Source organism: Prunus persica, chromosome G3 (genome assembly GCF_000346465.2).
Source record: "Prunus persica cultivar Lovell chromosome G3, Prunus_persica_NCBIv2, whole genome shotgun sequence".
Taxonomy (NCBI): domain Eukaryota; kingdom Viridiplantae; phylum Streptophyta; class Magnoliopsida; order Rosales; family Rosaceae; genus Prunus; species Prunus persica.
Genome location: NC_034011.1, coordinates 314043 through 330581, shown reverse-complemented (window position 1 = coordinate 330581; position 16539 = coordinate 314043). Strand labels below are relative to the sequence as shown.

Below are 16539 nucleotides of genomic sequence, written 5' to 3'. Positions count from 1 at the left end.
AAAGAAGGAGACCATATTCAACACAAGAAAAAGATTGCATTATTGTATATCGCCTGAGCGTGAGTCTAAGTGCAGCGGGAAACAAACAAGACGGATAGTGAACCCGGTCAAAGACTGATGACGCAATTCAACATGCTCCATATCTTATCAATCGATGAAGTGACTAATATCATTAATAAAGTTACCACCACGAAGAAGTCGCAAGAAAATGAGAGAACCGCTCGTACGGAGTACATATTCAATTCATCAAAGTTCTATCCTTCCTTGTATAACTCATTCTCAATCATTTGAAAAATATATGAATCGATAATGATGTTAATAATGAACTTTGTAAGTGATTAAGTTATCGCTTATAATGAGCTTCTGGTTCGTTTATCTAAAATATAACATAGTATCAAAACAAACTGATGGACTGAACCTGAGTTTTTAGGTATTTTCGGAGAACTAATAACCCACGTTGGTCTGTCTTTATTTCCACATTCATCAGTGTTATGTTATGGGTGCAAATCTGGAAAAGGCCACTGACTCACCTGAGGGGGGGCAGGGCAAGTAGGTACTTGTAATTTCCATGCTGGGAATAAAGCCAAGACTTACGACGCAATATGCATGTATAAAGATTTAAAAGCGTGTAAAAGAGTGGACGCATTTGCTGCCGACTTTAGGGCTTTATCTTATGATTGGCTGTGCATTCATTGACAATTGAAGGCCCAATAATTTAACTTGAGCTTTTGAACTAATGTTGAAGCATTATTCACTTTAATAATATTCGAGGAGTAGACTTGATTTTGATATATATATATTTTTAAATCGAATTTTAAAGCTTCTTGTTTGTCATGTACGACATACTTTGCTTGAGTTTCTGGTAACCCACGCTCAAAAGAAATCCAATATAAATTAATATCTTGCTGGTGTTGCACAGTTCATCGGAAGTGGACTACCCAATCAATTTGTTTTTTTTTTTAATGTCTTATAAAAAGAGTACCTCAGCTGCCAATCAAAACCCTTTTCTTGGCAGACTTTCCATTTTCCAGTTTCCAAACCAAATTGGGAGAGAGAGAGCATGTGCTATGAACAACTCATTTTAGCTATGAGCCACATCCCATTCCCTTTTATTTAGGTTTCCTTATATCAACATAACAATACAGCATGCCATGTCCTAATTCATCGCTGGCACTCTGTAATAAGCTTCCCTTTTTTCACTTAATTAGGTATTCAAATGTTCTTGTGATTAGGATTAATATGCAGGAGATGCTAATTTAATATACCTGATAAGGATAGGGATTTTATCATATATATGTGTATAAATTTGTTTGCGTTATGGACATATATCCACGGCATGTCACGATCACGGCGAGTCTAAAACATACGACACTAAAACTTTAATAGTCTAAAACATGCGTGTCTTGCCTGTGTTGCTAACTGCTGCAGTTTGTGCATCGAAGAGGAGAGCCATACATATACATGCAATTTCATTTGCATCAAATACGTGCAACTCTAGATCTACTTATATTTTGAACAAAGCGTGTCTTGGCTGTGTTACTATTAGTATTGCAAGGCATGCGATTGGCAAGTTCATGAGCTTCTTTTTTTTGTTGGAAAAAAGTATTAAAAGTTAGCTTTTAATTATCTTAAAACATGCGGTTTAACGAATTGAAATGACAGTATTGGTCGACTTTTGATATCTGCTTTCTATAAAAGTCAAAACGACTTTTCTATTTTAAAAGGAAAAATATGGAGCAGGTTACATCATGCAAATGCATGCACATTAACTAATTTATATTTTTGTCCATATTCCTTTGTGGTTTAACATATATAGTAATGTTAACATTTGTTCTGTCAAACTACTTTGTGGTTTAACAAACTTGCAAGTTGCAACTTATTGCACCGATTAAATATTAGATTGCCAGTGTCCGTTTCATGTTTAAGGTAAATGAGAAAGATTAATGTTTTTGTTTCATAATAATACTAGTGGTTTTAAATGTTAAATTTCATATATATGAGTCATCGGCCCACTACTAGCAACATTGATATTGTCTCTCACTTAATCACCTATAAAATCCTGTAAGTGTGAAGTTTTATCACAAAAGGTCTTAAATGATGATATTAATAGTGGAACTATTCATTATATATGTTATTTAAAATATTTATAAAAAAAAACATATTTAAAAACTTTGGTCTCTAAGCAAAACAGTTTTAGGCGTGACCCCTTTGGGGTTTGGCGGCCTCCTTCCCTACCTCATTCCCTCTCCTTTCATCCCTTCTTTTCTCATTCCCTCCCTTTTCTCTCAAGATTGTTAGTTTATTTTGTGATGTGGAAGCAGTCATCGTGAAACGATATCGTCTTCATGATATAGTAACTGTATTTTGGCCCACGTGCACAAGGAGTTGGCTCCCTTTAACGTAGTTTGGAGCTCTAAAAAGGGGAAGATGTCTGGTTGCATTGGGTTCGGGTTTAGCCAGTGCGGAACTATGGGTTTAGCCGGTATGACACTATGATTTCCTTTGGGTTGCCCCAAAGATGTGGAGTGGTGGTTACGTTTCTTAGTTTTGTTTTAGACTAATACTTTTCAGAAACTCTTTAAGAGTTTGCTGCTATATGTTTTCTATTTAGGATTTTTATTCCTTTTTAGTTTTTGGCTTTAGATACAGATTTGTAGTTTCTGCCATTGCACAGCAGATTTGTATTTGTAAGTCTAAGTACATGTGCTTCTAGTTGTGGATCGGGGATTTAGTTATTGTTTGCTCATCAATAATATACTATTAGTTTTTTTTTTTTTTTTTAAAACTCGGGTCTTATTTAACCTCTACAACCAGAAAATATTGATTGATTAATGCCAATTTTCTATTTTGTTTTTTCCCCTCTTAAATGAGTTGGTATTGATAAAGATTTCTCACATCTTCATGACTCTTCCACAATGAAAAGACCAGCACAAACTATCTTTGTTTTTTTCTCTCCAGGTCTTCCCATTCATTTGAATCTTCAAATTATATGGATGGTTTCTACACTTGGAGATCATTATCATGATTAAAGTAACCAAACCCAATTTGCTCACTATAATGCGCCAACGATTTCTCAGAGATGTGAACAAATTTGTTCGAGGCACACACCGAAACTCGAACTTGTGCACTTGCGTTGCATTCAAATGATTTTGTCTTGGCACAAGACTTCAATCAATGTTTTGCTCATAATTGAGGAATTGTGAGGCAAAGACAAAACCATGTGTCAATAAAGCCAGTTACAACTTACATCATTTTCAATCTTATGTACACCATTCACTGCCAGAAAATCATTATAGAGACACAAACACACACAGACGCGAACGATTTCACATCAACCCTAGCCTAGGCCCTATATTATTTTGTAAAATTATATACACACTTTTGTATTGGCATTACTTTATAGATGGCAAGTCTGTCGGAATGCAAAGGAGCAACATCATGTGTGACCCAAGATTAAGACAAAGTAACATTTTGCTTAGGTTGCCATAGTCATAGGTCATACATTAGAATTAAGCTTCCTTATTGTTACAGGCATGAAGCCTGCCAAAAATTGTCAAGTTTCTGGTCGGCAGCTAATTCAATGGTAATGCGTTTCTCTTGCAAATTGAAAACCAGGCTGGCCGCAACTTTGCTTTTAATATACTCATTATTGTGGAGACCCGTCGTATTATAGCCAGCCATGAATGAGCCTCAAACCTACCCCAGAATCTAGCCACCCCAAAATTTAAAGAGATTAACTAATAATAAAAAAAGCCACTAGACAAAGATCATAAGACTCATCATGTTTATGTATCAATCATGGGATTTTAAATTATTCAAAATTCTTTCTTTTGATGTGTTTATTAACACGTGGGTATTATAATAATTCAGTTGATTCCAATTCATGTGTTTATTTACCCCTAAGGAATAAAAAATTATGAGAATTTCATACTTAAATCCGTAAGCAAATACCCTAAAAACCATACCATTCCCATGCCTAACATCAATTATGTCTTGTGACAAAAATGAAAATTTGAACAATAATGTAGAAAAAAATTAGGAAACTAACAGTAATATTTTTGAAATTTAACTATTGAGATTAAAGTGGAATAAAACCTAACTACAAGTAGCAACCGAAAAAAGAACAAACCTAACTATAAGGTTCAAGAGTACAAGTAAACCTTTCCCAGTTACACATGTTTACATCAATGTAAGTGTTTGAAGTATAGGTTCAAACTAGAGAAAGGTACATCTGTGAAACACATTGTTTAGGCATTGCAGAAATAGTCCAACTTTATTGGAGGAGTGGAATAATTAGTAGACAGTATTTTCGAGGCAAAATTTTTGTTGGCGGCTTCGGTATAGTGAACTCCATCCCAGCTTATGAACTTTGATCCTCGGCTGCAAACGTTGGAACCAGGTTGGCCGCACGTAATATTGAAATTGTACTTGTACCATATTTAGCTGAATTGGCTATGAGGTCGTATTTGATGGCATATATATCCACGTACACAATAATAGCCCTCCCCATTTGTGATCTGTGTTCTTCACACAGAGTGTGCAATTGCTTGTTAAATGCTTTTGCAGCGTCACTGAGAAACTTGAGGCAGCCATGGTCATCAAAATTTCCGGCGTTTGAGGCAGTTCCGGCAAGCTTTTGGGGTAAGCAACCCAGCGGTCCAGTATTGTGCACCCAAAAATATATACCACCATGTTGGTATATATACTCTAATATTATTGATCAAATGTTATGAAAGGAGAAATTAAACAAATAAAGTTGAAAAGAAAAATGACATGCATGTTCGAAAATCAATCAATTATATATATGTACATTTTAATATTAGGTGAAGCGATCGAGCTCGAAAACGCAGGAATTGGAGAACTTGAACGTCCAAACTAAAGGGCAGATGTCTAGGAAGAGTGGATGAACCACTGATTGCAAAGTTAGCTCCGTCTGAGAAATTTGGCCCCAAATATTCAAGATATGGGGTCAAATAATGGGTTTGCAAACTTGCACCTGTTAATCAAGTAATTAAACCAAATCAATGAGCAAACAAATCTCTCCGGCAAACATTGTCATAACTACAATAAAATAAAAGCCAAAATTTTGTGAACCTACAAAGAAAATTAATTATTAATCGTCCATCACATAATTGGCCTGCTGGCTCACGATGCTCGTGGTGGTGGTGGTGATGGTGGTAATGATGATGGTAGAAAATATGTACATTAGGAGGTCCAAAATTAATTCCAAGTCCATCGAAAAAACCACCTGTATCGGAATTGGAATCACCAAAGTTAAATATGACCGGCCTTTTTATGCACTCACAATCAACGCGGGTAATTGCTGAGAAACATAAGATGATGACAAGAGTAATAGGCAGAGGAAGAAGAAGATAGTCTCTTTCCCTTTCACTCATTTCTACTTCAAGTTCGTTAATTAGATTCACTAAAACCACTTATATATAATCTTGCATCATCTCATGTATGTGGGATTCTTAATAAGAAAAAAAATTAAATTAAACGTTCCAAGTTTTCCTTTTACAGAATGTGGTATAGTTATCAAGTTTGCGGTTTGATCCGCGAGTGTTTTTTAATGTCTCCATAACATAACAATACAGCAGTTGGGACTTGTTAATGTTTCCTATCCCCCCCACAATACAAAGCGGGGATGAATGAAACCAAATCAGAGCTTAAGCGGCTGATTCCAGCATACTACAACTGAATCGGCCATCTGACAGAGACAGCTTCTCTGCTCTTGTAACAGCATCAAGAGGAAGGGGGCTGAAACTTCGAGATGGACCGTAGAAATGGGGGAAGCTATTGGAACCATCAACAACTTCATATATTAATCCTTTGCCCAGCTGCGTCAATGCATATCAATTTTGAGCAAATTTATCTCGATACTGAGATTACAAGGTATGAAGACAAAAGGAAAACAATGCCAGCAAAATGTGAGTGTGAGCTACATGTGGTTCTCTACCAGTCTAGGTTTCGCACTTTCTATTCTTATAAGTCTTTGATGAATTTTGGGGAGCATTCTGTGCCGTGAGGCTAGCATAAAATGGATTTCAGGAATGTTGACGTAGAATTGGATTCAACTACGGACTGCTATCTCTTTGGTTAACAAAAGTCACCAGGAACCCCACCCTGTTAAATCTTTCACAAACAAGACTGGGAAATCATTTGAAACCTTAAATAAAGGAAGACAAATTTTGAAGAAGATACAGTTAGCCATATGACAAGATTCCTATCTTTTAATCTGCAGCTAAGTGGTATAAGATTCCATAACTTCTTATTTCAAAAGTAGGTAAGAAGCATGAGACCACCTACAGTTGCAAGATTAGGTTCCATAAAAATAAAGCATACATGAAATAAACTTCATTGTGCACTGAAACAATTACTTCTTTCAATGAAAGTCTTCTGAATGTTGAGTAATTGTCTACGCTTTGAACATAATAGGGTGATAATTACCTGGAGGCAAATGGGATTAACTGGTTCCCATCATCTGTCAAATTTTGAAATCCTAGCTCCTAATTGGTTTGACAACAATTATTTTTACACAACAATATCTAGCTGTAGACATAGCCCATTTCTAACTACAGAAATTGAAGTTAAAAGTCATAATGGATGGATGCTCATATCATGTGTACCTTTTTGGTGTCAACTTGAAGCAAGTAAAGATCCACCTTAGTATTCAGGAAAAAATTCTGTAATGTCAACTGTACCTGAAATGTAAACCAAGCACCCAAAATTTCTCTCATTTAGACTAATTCTTGGACAAATAAGGTTCAATATGCTTAATCATAAGATTTTGAAAAACAGAGAAAAAAGAAAACGACTCCAATACACACAATCTTTCAGCGATGCAAAGAGTAAACATAATCAGATTGGGTATTGGGTCGGTGCATATAACTTGAGAATTTTACAAGGTAGGAATTTCGAGAGAGAAGAAAAAGAGCCCAATAGCGTTAATCCTGTACTTAAACCTGAGAAAGTGAAGAATTGGGATATAAAAGATAAGAATTTGAGGAGAGAAACCTGATTGAGTTTGCTAAGATGAATGAACCCAGAAGTCTTGTCAAGCTCTCCACAGAAACTAGACCCAGAGCTCTGCAACTCTTCCCACTCCTTGGCTGTGCTGATTCTGTACACATATTCATCCTCACCTGCAGCCATTCTTCCTAAACTGGAGACTGGATGACGGTCTTGTCCAAAGGAAAGAAATGATGCAACAGACAAACAAATCAAATCACCATCTCCTTTCCCTTTGGCCCATCTTCAGCTTGGACCCAGTTGAGCTATATATATGGGCTTAGCTAGAGCCCATTTGAAAGCAATTGCATGAACAATCTACCACGCGTCGTTTTAAAGCTTAAAACTTTCCAAGTGACCACAACGACGTCAACTGACAACAACTGAGACGGAGAGGCTCACTGACTCAGTAGTCAGTAAACATGGCTGCAATGGCGAAACCAAGCCTGCTTAACCCCCTCCGTTCCCACCTCAATGAGCTTCCTCTTATAGATTCGAGCTCGATCCGCACCAAGCTCAGAGAATTTCGGTTCTCTCACTTCAATGTCACTCTAAAGCACGCAAGAAATGCGTCCGTTCTTCCTGTGATAAGAGCCCAGAGTTCTCCTGGTTCGTTTTCCTACGAACTTTTCTGGCAAAATCATTCATGGGGTTTGGATGTCATTTCAGATTTTGTTTTGGGTGTCTTGGATTTTGAATTTTCATGGTCTCTATTGTTGGTTGCTCGTAGATTATGTACCAGACTCCAAATTTTACAAAGTGGAAGCGATTCTGAGGTGCAGAAACCACTCAATCTTCTTTCCTTCTATACATTGTTGGTTCTTAGGTCCAGCTTGTCTCATTCATGCATGTTTTTGTTTGTATTGATTATCTATAGCTCTGCATGTCTGTTGTGATCTTTTTTTCTTTTTCCTAATTGTATACAACCTTTCAGCTTATGGGTTTCGATTATTTCTAATTATTTCTTAATCTTTGTTCTGATTATGGGACGAAATAGGCCATGGCGAGTTTCGCAGGTTTCTTCGGTAAGAACTATTGACCACTGCTTACTGCATTTTTAGTTCGCATTGCTTTTTTCATTAGGATAATGAAATCCGGAAAAATATGAATTTAGGTATCAAATTTTTTTTGACAAGATGATAGATAGCTCTGTGGCTTGCCCCTGTGTAGTTATCTCAAGCACAATACCCACCGTATCCTTCAAGGATTGGCTTTAATCCTTTACACAATCAAATTGATTTCCGGATGAACGTCTTAAAATTGAAGATTATTGGTAGGCAGTGTTGATGAAATTCTTTTTGTGCCTGATAAAGTCTTAAATATCGTCCCCAATATGGCAATATCACTCATTCTTTACCAGGAACTTGCTGACCAAGTTTTCTACTCCTTTCTGTATACATTACCTTGTTCATAGTCAAGGCACAATAGCATTGGTCTTCTAATAAACTTATGCTATTCTCAGCATTTCTGTGCCGCTTCATCTTTCAATCCATTACAGCCATGAGGCATCCCTAGGATGCTGCCATGCCAGTGGGTTGTATGTGGTGCAGTAAGTCATGCCATTTGGTGTACCAAAAGGAACGTAGAAGCAAGATGATCAAGAGAAATCGCAGAATTAAGATGTTTCCTGTGGATGATGTTTTTTTTTTTTTTTTTTGGGGGGGGGGTTAGAATGTAGGGCTATAGTCTATAGTAGGATAAGAATGGTACCCTCTCGTCTTACCCATCCTTTTTGGACGCATGTTCTCAATTCTCTACTAATGCACAGTGATGGCGTTAGAAAGTGGATGATATATGTGTTTCTCTAGTTATCAATCTTTTCATGTGTAATATTTTTGAAGCTCCTTGAGAACATAGCATAAGCACTAACCTTTTTTTTTCTTTGCCATCTCCTCGGTGAAAAACAAAGGCTCTGTTGAAAATTGGTATTCGTGGGGTTACAGTATCTGATGTTCGAGGCTTTGGTGCTCAAGGTGGTTCAACAGAGAGGCATGGTGGTATGTTCTTGCCTTGGCATAGATCTTTTTCCCTTCATTTTAATTAAATCTACCAGAGGTTTTGATAACTGTCCCTACCCGTTCTGTTGCTTATTTATCCTCCTACTTTTTGTTTTGTATTATCATTTCATAATTGTCTTCATTTTTATTTTGCATTGCTTTGTAAGGCTCCGAATTTACTGAAGACAATTTTGTTGCTAAGGTTAAAATGGAGATTGTAGTGAGCAAAGACCAGGTATGAAGCGTATGAGTGATCATTTTAGTTGTACGATGAATTCTTCTTGAAAATGTGACATAATTTGCCATCTTGATCTCAGGGAAGAGGAGAAAAAATAAATGCTCATTGTTAAAAACCACTGATACAATCCTGCATGTCATTACTTCTTAGGTTGAAGCAGTAGTAGACAAGATCATTGAGGCAGCCAAGACTGGAGAAATTGGTGATGGCAAGATTTTTGGTAAGACTGAAAACGTCTTTATTTGTTGTGAATCGTCCATTTTGAAGCTACAAAGATACAGTAAACAGCTAAGCAGGTCAAAGAAAATTTTAAAAAATGTAGTGTACTTGCAGCCTTGTATTTTCTCCCTCGGTTAAGGCCTTGTTCTATTGTTCCTTGAAGAGGAATATCAAAATTCTAAGATATGTTGCTTTAACATGATCAGGGCATGGTTTATCATATTTATAATAATTATTTTATTTTTAAAATGATGTACATCTGAACTATATAAATGACTTTGTTTTCAGACACTTTTTTTTTTACTATACAGTTTTCTTCAATGGATTTGCGTCTTTCTATTTTGTTACCAATAGATGGTCTCAAAAAATGCATGTCCCTCCAGCATTAGGGGCAATCAGATTCAATAAATTACATTTTACCATGTCTGTAATTTGAGATACTAGTCATCTAAAAGTTCAATGGTTGTGAAATTGTACTTCAAGACGGTTTGTTAGGAAATGTAGCAGTTTGGACAAGGCTGATCATCTGTCAAAAATCTTTGTACTGTGTATTCTGCAATCACTCTGCTAGTTACATGACATTATCATTTTTGGCCTCTCTATTGAATATTATGCAGATTCAATTTTTTGTCAAATTTCTAATGAGGTTTCCTATCTTGTGCAGTGGTACCAGTCTCAGATGTAATAAGAATTCGCACCGGTAACATTTTACTTGTCAACTGATCTAAGTTTATTTCGCAAAAAACAAAAAAAACTGATCTAAGTTTAAGATGATTTATGCTGATGTTTGTATGGCCATTGGAATTGATGATTACTCTTTAGAATTTGCCTAAAGTTTCATGTGTATGTAATTTTCAGGGGAGCGTGGAGAGAGGGCAGAGAAGATGACAGGTGGGTGGTCTGACCAGTCATCTGCTGCTGCTTGAGCTGCATTATCCGTTTGGGTTCAACTGAGTGAGATACGCCACTTTATGAGCTCTACTCTAATCAACCCCCGTCCAATCTCCCATGTCCATTAGATCTTAAAAGTCTAGTGCTTTTATTTTGCTAGTGTTATGTGATGATATAAGACAAAAATAAGGTGTAATACTAGTCATGTAGCTTCTCACTTTTAAGAAGGTAACCGGTAGAAAATAATTTGGTAGTTATTTCCCCCATTATTTTTGAAATTAAAGTAGTCAGCTTATGGGGAAACTCGAATGTAGCAATGAAGAAGAATGTTAAACAAAAATGGGTAAATTTCATCAATTCTTGTCAAAATTTTGCAATGCATCTCATTTGAGTCCCGGAAATTTCAAACGCTCATTTTAACGTGTGAAATTTTAAATTGTGCCTAGCTGGTCTAAATCCTAATTTCTAATTAGTTTACTTTTTAAAGTTATGATCATATGAGTTACCACTTCCTAGTGAATACATACATGAGTTGAACTGCTCTATCTCTATGGAAGCTTCTTTTACTTATTCGCCCAACCGATGATGCAATGTGTTTCTGTTTTTTCTGTTCTTTTTTGGTCGAAATGATGCAATGCGTTTCTGCACAGAAGAAACTCAGCCTTGGAAGAATGTTTGAATAACTCTTTGGTTGAAAGTCACATTTAATCTTAGCGGAAAGCTGTGTGTGGACAAGTGCACGAAAATGTTAGAAGGATAGCGAAGAAATCATAACGACGTTTTATCTTTCATAATGGCGTTTCATAAGATAAATCCAATAATAACAAGAATATTTGTAAGATAGTAGAAACTAAAATAGTTCAATCTAGAAATAGAGACATGTCCAAGACGAGAATGACATAGAACTAGACAAAGTAAGATTCAAATGGAAGAAATGACAAGATGAACAATCATGCTGCTAAGGTTAGGTTTTTGGAAAATGATAGCCAAAGTCCTACCATGTCATGGCTTAACAAGCACACTAACGGAAATACAAAAGTGATAGGAATAGATGGTAAAAGTAGAAACTCGGTAAAATTTTGGCTAATCCGCAATGAAATTCCAAGGCAGAAAATTAATAACCTATTTCAAAATTATTAATATCCTCGTTCCCGGTTCATATATCATGGAAGTTGTAAGCTAAGCGTTGTTTGGAGGCTAACGAATCAAACCAACGATAACAACCAACTGGTTAAAAAGCATTTTGTATTGTTCTTAATAAAATTTTTATTAAAAAAAAAAAAGTATAAATGTGATTCGGTCGGTGAGGTGTATTCTTATTCATTTTATTTTTTGTATCGCTCTCTCTGATCTATAAATACAGATAGTGTGAATCGTAGCGGGCGTATCGGTGTGAAGGACAGCTCCTCTTCCTCTTCTTCTTCTTAGACACACACATACACAGACAGAAAGAGAAAGAGAAGCGTAGATCTATTTGTTGCTTCAAGGTCGCGCTCTTCCTCAGGTAACCTACTTTACCCTTCCTTCTTCCTCTTCTCAGATCTGCATCGTGAGTTGCCTTTTGATATCCGATCTCGAATTTTCTGACTTTTTGACATCCGATCTCTTTGTTTTCCCTAAATCATTATGAAATTGACCAGATTTAGTCATTGTTGTTATCAGATCGTCTGTGATTGCTGATTGATAGATAATTTGGGTTGGTTTTGAAAATTTGAAGGTGAAAAATGGGGCTGTCTTTCACGAAGCTTTTCAGTCGGCTCTTTGCCAAGAAAGAGATGCGTATTCTGATGGTGGGTCTCGATGCGGCTGGTAAGACCACCATTCTCTACAAGCTCAAGCTCGGCGAGATCGTCACCACCATTCCCACCATTGGTACGTACATACCCATCTCTACCTTAATCCACTCCATTGAATTCCGCTCCTGATCTATTTCTTTTTCACCAATTATTAGTTATTAATTTGCTTTCAATTATGTTAATTCTATTTGGTTAGGATTCAATGTGGAGACTGTGGAATACAAGAACATCAGCTTTACCGTCTGGGATGTTGGGGGTCAGGACAAGGTATGGCCTTTGTTTTCTTTTTACTCTTTTTTTAAATTTTAACAAAATCTTACCTTCCTTTTGTAAATTTTGATTATTGCACCTGATTTAGTTGATTTTGTATAATCAAGGACAAACCTTGAAGGTGACATGGTTTATTCCTTTTGGGCAAGGTTTTGTTTGTGGACTGTCTATTGCTTTTGGTTTGATGCACTTGCTTGTAGCCTTGAGACAAACATGGGTCCTCCATAGTTTGCTGTATTTGAATGTGTAATGTATATACTGGGTGATGCCTGAGTAAAAATACTTTTGCCCGTGGATTGTTTGGTGCTGATTTGAATAGAGGCAGTGCCCAATATGTGGCTTACAAGTCACATGTTGTATTGCTACTTTTTCATTATCCGTTGAATGTTATAAGCTGTTGGCTTTTCGTTTTATCTTGTTTGTGATTGCATTTAATTTATTTTTCAGATCCGACCTTTGTGGAGGCATTACTTCCAAAACACACAAGGACTTATCTTTGTGGTTGATAGTAATGATCGTGACCGTGTCGTTGAAGCCAGGGATGAGCTGCACAGGATGTTGAATGAGGTATTAATAGTCTTTCGAACTTCTTATCTCAGTGCTAAAGAGCGGGATGAAATCTTGTGCACCTCTGTTGCTATATAGGATCCTTTTTTTAATAGCTAAGTTTTTCTTGTGTTGGCAGGATGAGTTGAGGGAGGCTGTCCTCCTTGTATTTGCAAATAAGCAAGATCTTCCAAATGCCATGAATGCTGCTGAAATTACTGATAAGCTTGGCCTTCACTCCCTCCGTCAACGCCACTGGTAAACCCGAATATGTTTATTTTTCTCTCTCATACACACGCACATATGCACCTCCCTCTATGGATAACTAACCTTGTAAATTATCCATTGCAGGTATATCCAGAGTACATGTGCCACATCTGGTGAAGGACTGTACGAGGGACTTGACTGGCTCTCAAACAATATTGCAAACAAGGTGGACACATACTCATACATTTTGAGAAAGTCCATTGTTGCTATTGGTTTCCTTTCCCTGACTTTGGGTTCCTTGTGTTGAATTGCAGGCATAGATGGTGTTGAATTTTGTGCGGTGACGAAGTTGGACATTGATCCTCGGTGCTCTGCATTTGCTACCGTTTTAAGTACCTTATTTTACCGTGTTTGTGTTTTCTTTTGCAAACAGTGCCTTTTTTTACCTGTAGTCTATAAGAATAATTCGTAAGTTGTCAATTTTTCTCACGGTATTAACTCAATAGCATTGTTTCCCCGATTGTTTGTGTAATGAAATAGCTGCCATTTCTTTGTTTATTCTTTACTTTGCTGGAGATTATGGAAGATGATCCTGCCCTCATTCTCTCACTCGTTCAAAATTCAAATCTCAAATCTCAGTAGTTTTCAATTTACTCTCATCTCAGAATGCTCCTCATGAGGAACCATTTGTAGATAAACAGTAAATGATACTGCCAAATACGATTGAAGAAAAAAAATGACAAAATATGGAAATAGACAGAGTGGACAAGGAAGTCGGGATAGCTGGGGGCAAGTGATAAACTGAAAATAGAAATCCAGACTCGATTCATAAACATTACATTATTATGTGTATGGTACAAGATATATCAACAGTACACATCAACCCGTATCTCCTAGCAGGTCCAGCCAGAAACAAAAGATGATGAAACAAAGCAAAAACATCAAAACCTGCTTTTCCCCGACACCAAGCATTTGATTCCATCCAGTTCATCAACAGCCGTGGAAAAAGAAACATAACGAAGGAATCTAAATATTTTCACTCTCACTCCACCTCTACCCCTTCTTAAGCGGCTGATGGGGCAGTCACATATTGCACCACACCAGCTTCCGACAGAGCCTCAATGAAGGGCTGCATGTTCACCCCTTCACCTTCAGCACCGCCCACAACAGCTGCTCTTGTTCCTGCTCTTGCTCCTGGTGCCGATGGTTTCTTGTAATCCAACGACTTGTCGTTGTATATGTCCCACCATTTCTTCACCAACATCTTTATGTCCTCCCTCTCCATGTTCTCCTCCTTCCCTGTGTACCTCCACGGCTTTGATCCCTGCAGTGCAACAATTAATATTCAATCAATCGTTCAATCATTTTCGGAAATTAATCAAACCCTTTAATTGATATTTGAATTATAAGACTTACTGCTGCACAATAATGCACCACTTTCACTTTGTCAAGCTCCACATTCTCCGGGTGTCGCCACAACATTGCGAGGACCAAATTGTAAGCCAAAGGAATTGGCTTGTAGATTTTCCTGAAGAACATGTTCAGATAGTCCTGCTCCGCAAATGGGGTGGGCGGAGTCACTTTGAGAGTGTTCAAGAGGTCATGGTAGGTTTCGAGGTCGGGCTCGAACACAAACATGCCGGCGTTGAAGTAAAGTGAGGGTGGTGGGCCCAGCTCCGATGCGGGCCACTGCACCTTCTCCGGGCACTGCTGGCAGTACCCGATCTTGTACTGCGGCGTGTGACTCCATGTTTTCTCGCAAAAGCAATCCATCACTGCGTAGAAGTGGCCGTCTGGCAGATCAAACAGGTGATCTATGTTGTCGTACACCTGAATGTCCCCGTCCAAGTATATCATCTTGCTATACTCCACAAACTGCAAATTTCATCCCCAAAAAAAATATTAGTATATACATCTTACAAATCCACACAAATTATAAGACATGTTTTATTATACAAGCGATAGTCTAAATTAGGCATTTGAAGTTGGGTGCAAGAGGCAGTTCAATGCCTAACTAACATAACTCGCATATGTAATGACATGCTTAATTTAGAATAATTCTTAAATAAAGATCAAGAGATCTAGGTAACAAATCTAAGTAACAATCCAATTAAAATATAACATGGGCTATATGTTTTATTTCTAATTTAAACTCTAACAAATTGTGGGTTTGATATAATCAACCAACCAAATATTATGTACACACAAAAGAAATGAAAGAATCAACCAAATGTTTAAAGAAATAAGTTTTTTATGTCGCCTACCTGCCACGTGTAAGAACTAGAGCAGCGCAAATTATACGTGTAACTAAAAGAGCACATAGTTATATGGCATGGCCACGTAAGCAAGCTAAAGAACGTACCTCCCAAATTCGGAGTTTGGAATAGTTGATTACGTAATAGGCCATGGCGAACTGGGTCTGGTTCTCGGGCGGGCAAACGGGTTCGATCTCTCGGACTATGCAACCCTGCGACTCCAGAATACGACGGTGCTCTTGAGGGACGTCGGGCAAGACCGCAACGACCAATGGGTAGGCCGTTTTGACCTTCCTCAATCCCTTGGCCAATCCGACGACGCCTTTCACGTAGTCGCCGTTGCCGGCCAAAAAGGTTACGTATGCCCGGCTCGGCACGGTGGCGGGTATAGTGAAACCCGACTTAGCGACGCCGGTGGGGACGAGTTCAGGAGCCATTGTGTGGTAGTGACGTGTCCAAGGGAGAAGGGAACGAGGTTGATAGAGGAAGAAGGCCTTGACTCTTGCAAAGCTAGAGAGAGAGAGAGAGAGAGAGAGAGAGAGAGAGAGCGAGCGAGCTAGCTGGAGATGGCGAGAGAGAGGCAGAGATCGATTGCTTTGAAACTGCTCTGGAGGGATGATGATGCTGTTGGGTTGGGAGGGGGTTTATATAAGCATTGGAATGAAATTAAATTTGCCCGAAATCTTAGGTTAATGCAGTACATCTTCTGGGATGGCCTTGGGCTGTTTTCCATACACGTGTCTTTGTGAATTCATCCTACGGTCAGAGGCTGCTCCGGGAAAGTTCTGGAAAGGACCTCAACTTAATCGTGACATTTTTATTTATAAAAAAAACTATGGCATCGAAGACGCTGGAAGGTCTATTTCCATATCTGCTACAGTTCGTTTTGAGTTGGAAATTGAAAACCAATGTGGTTGGGTGTAGAGCCACGTGTAGGATGCTATTTTATTTACAAGCAACAAAGGTTAATTAGGTTTTTATGAAGAATAATCTAAATCATCGCAGACACTGCTTTTTTATTCAACTGTTGAAACCATGACATTCGAATTAATTTTTAAGAAAATTCTCATCTCACTTACTTGTACGTATTTATTAAAACAAATAAATAC

The 16539-nt window shown here is 37.7% G+C and overlaps 4 protein-coding genes and 1 pseudogene across 5 annotated transcripts; 2 read left to right on the top strand and 3 right to left on the bottom strand.

The window, feature by feature from the left end:
• LOC18788048 lies at positions 4056–5396 on the bottom strand (annotated as a pseudogene).
• Positions 5467–7301, bottom strand: LOC18788038. Its single transcript, XM_007221453.2, has 3 exons — positions 7018–7301; positions 6630–6704; positions 5467–5840 (listed from the first exon to the last, which is right to left on the bottom strand). The coding sequence occupies exons 1-3, from the start codon at positions 7153–7155 to the stop codon at positions 5670–5672; spliced, it is 384 nt and encodes a 127-aa protein (XP_007221515.1). The 5' UTR covers positions 7156–7301; the 3' UTR covers positions 5467–5669.
• Positions 7346–10737, top strand: LOC18788043 (nitrogen regulatory protein P-II homolog). The gene is made up of 8 exons (XM_007221442.2): positions 7346–7620; positions 7742–7787; positions 8009–8036; positions 8921–9008; positions 9176–9243; positions 9397–9466; positions 10130–10165; positions 10324–10737. Exons 1-8 carry the CDS (start codon positions 7434–7436, stop codon positions 10389–10391), a joined length of 591 nt encoding a protein of 196 aa, XP_007221504.1. The 5' UTR covers positions 7346–7433; the 3' UTR covers positions 10392–10737.
• On the top strand, positions 11691–13733 carry LOC18788023 (ADP-ribosylation factor 2). 2 transcript variants are annotated; one of them, XM_007221448.2, is made up of 7 exons: positions 11691–11860; positions 12074–12228; positions 12349–12419; positions 12870–12989; positions 13108–13226; positions 13320–13401; positions 13490–13733. In XM_007221448.2, the coding sequence occupies exons 2-7, from the start codon at positions 12081–12083 to the stop codon at positions 13493–13495; spliced, it is 546 nt and encodes a 181-aa protein (XP_007221510.1). In that variant the 5' UTR covers positions 11691–11860; positions 12074–12080; the 3' UTR covers positions 13496–13733. The 2 variants fall into 2 exon arrangements, with proteins under 2 accessions (XP_007221510.1, XP_007221509.1); XM_007221447.2 differs by having other exon boundaries at positions 11692–11860; positions 12019–12228.
• On the bottom strand, positions 13970–16076 carry LOC18788009 (galactinol synthase 1). The gene is made up of 3 exons (XM_007221426.2): positions 15538–16076; positions 14592–15050; positions 13970–14499 (listed from the first exon to the last, which is right to left on the bottom strand). Exons 1-3 carry the CDS (start codon positions 15865–15867, stop codon positions 14239–14241), a joined length of 1050 nt encoding a protein of 349 aa, XP_007221488.1. The 5' UTR covers positions 15868–16076; the 3' UTR covers positions 13970–14238.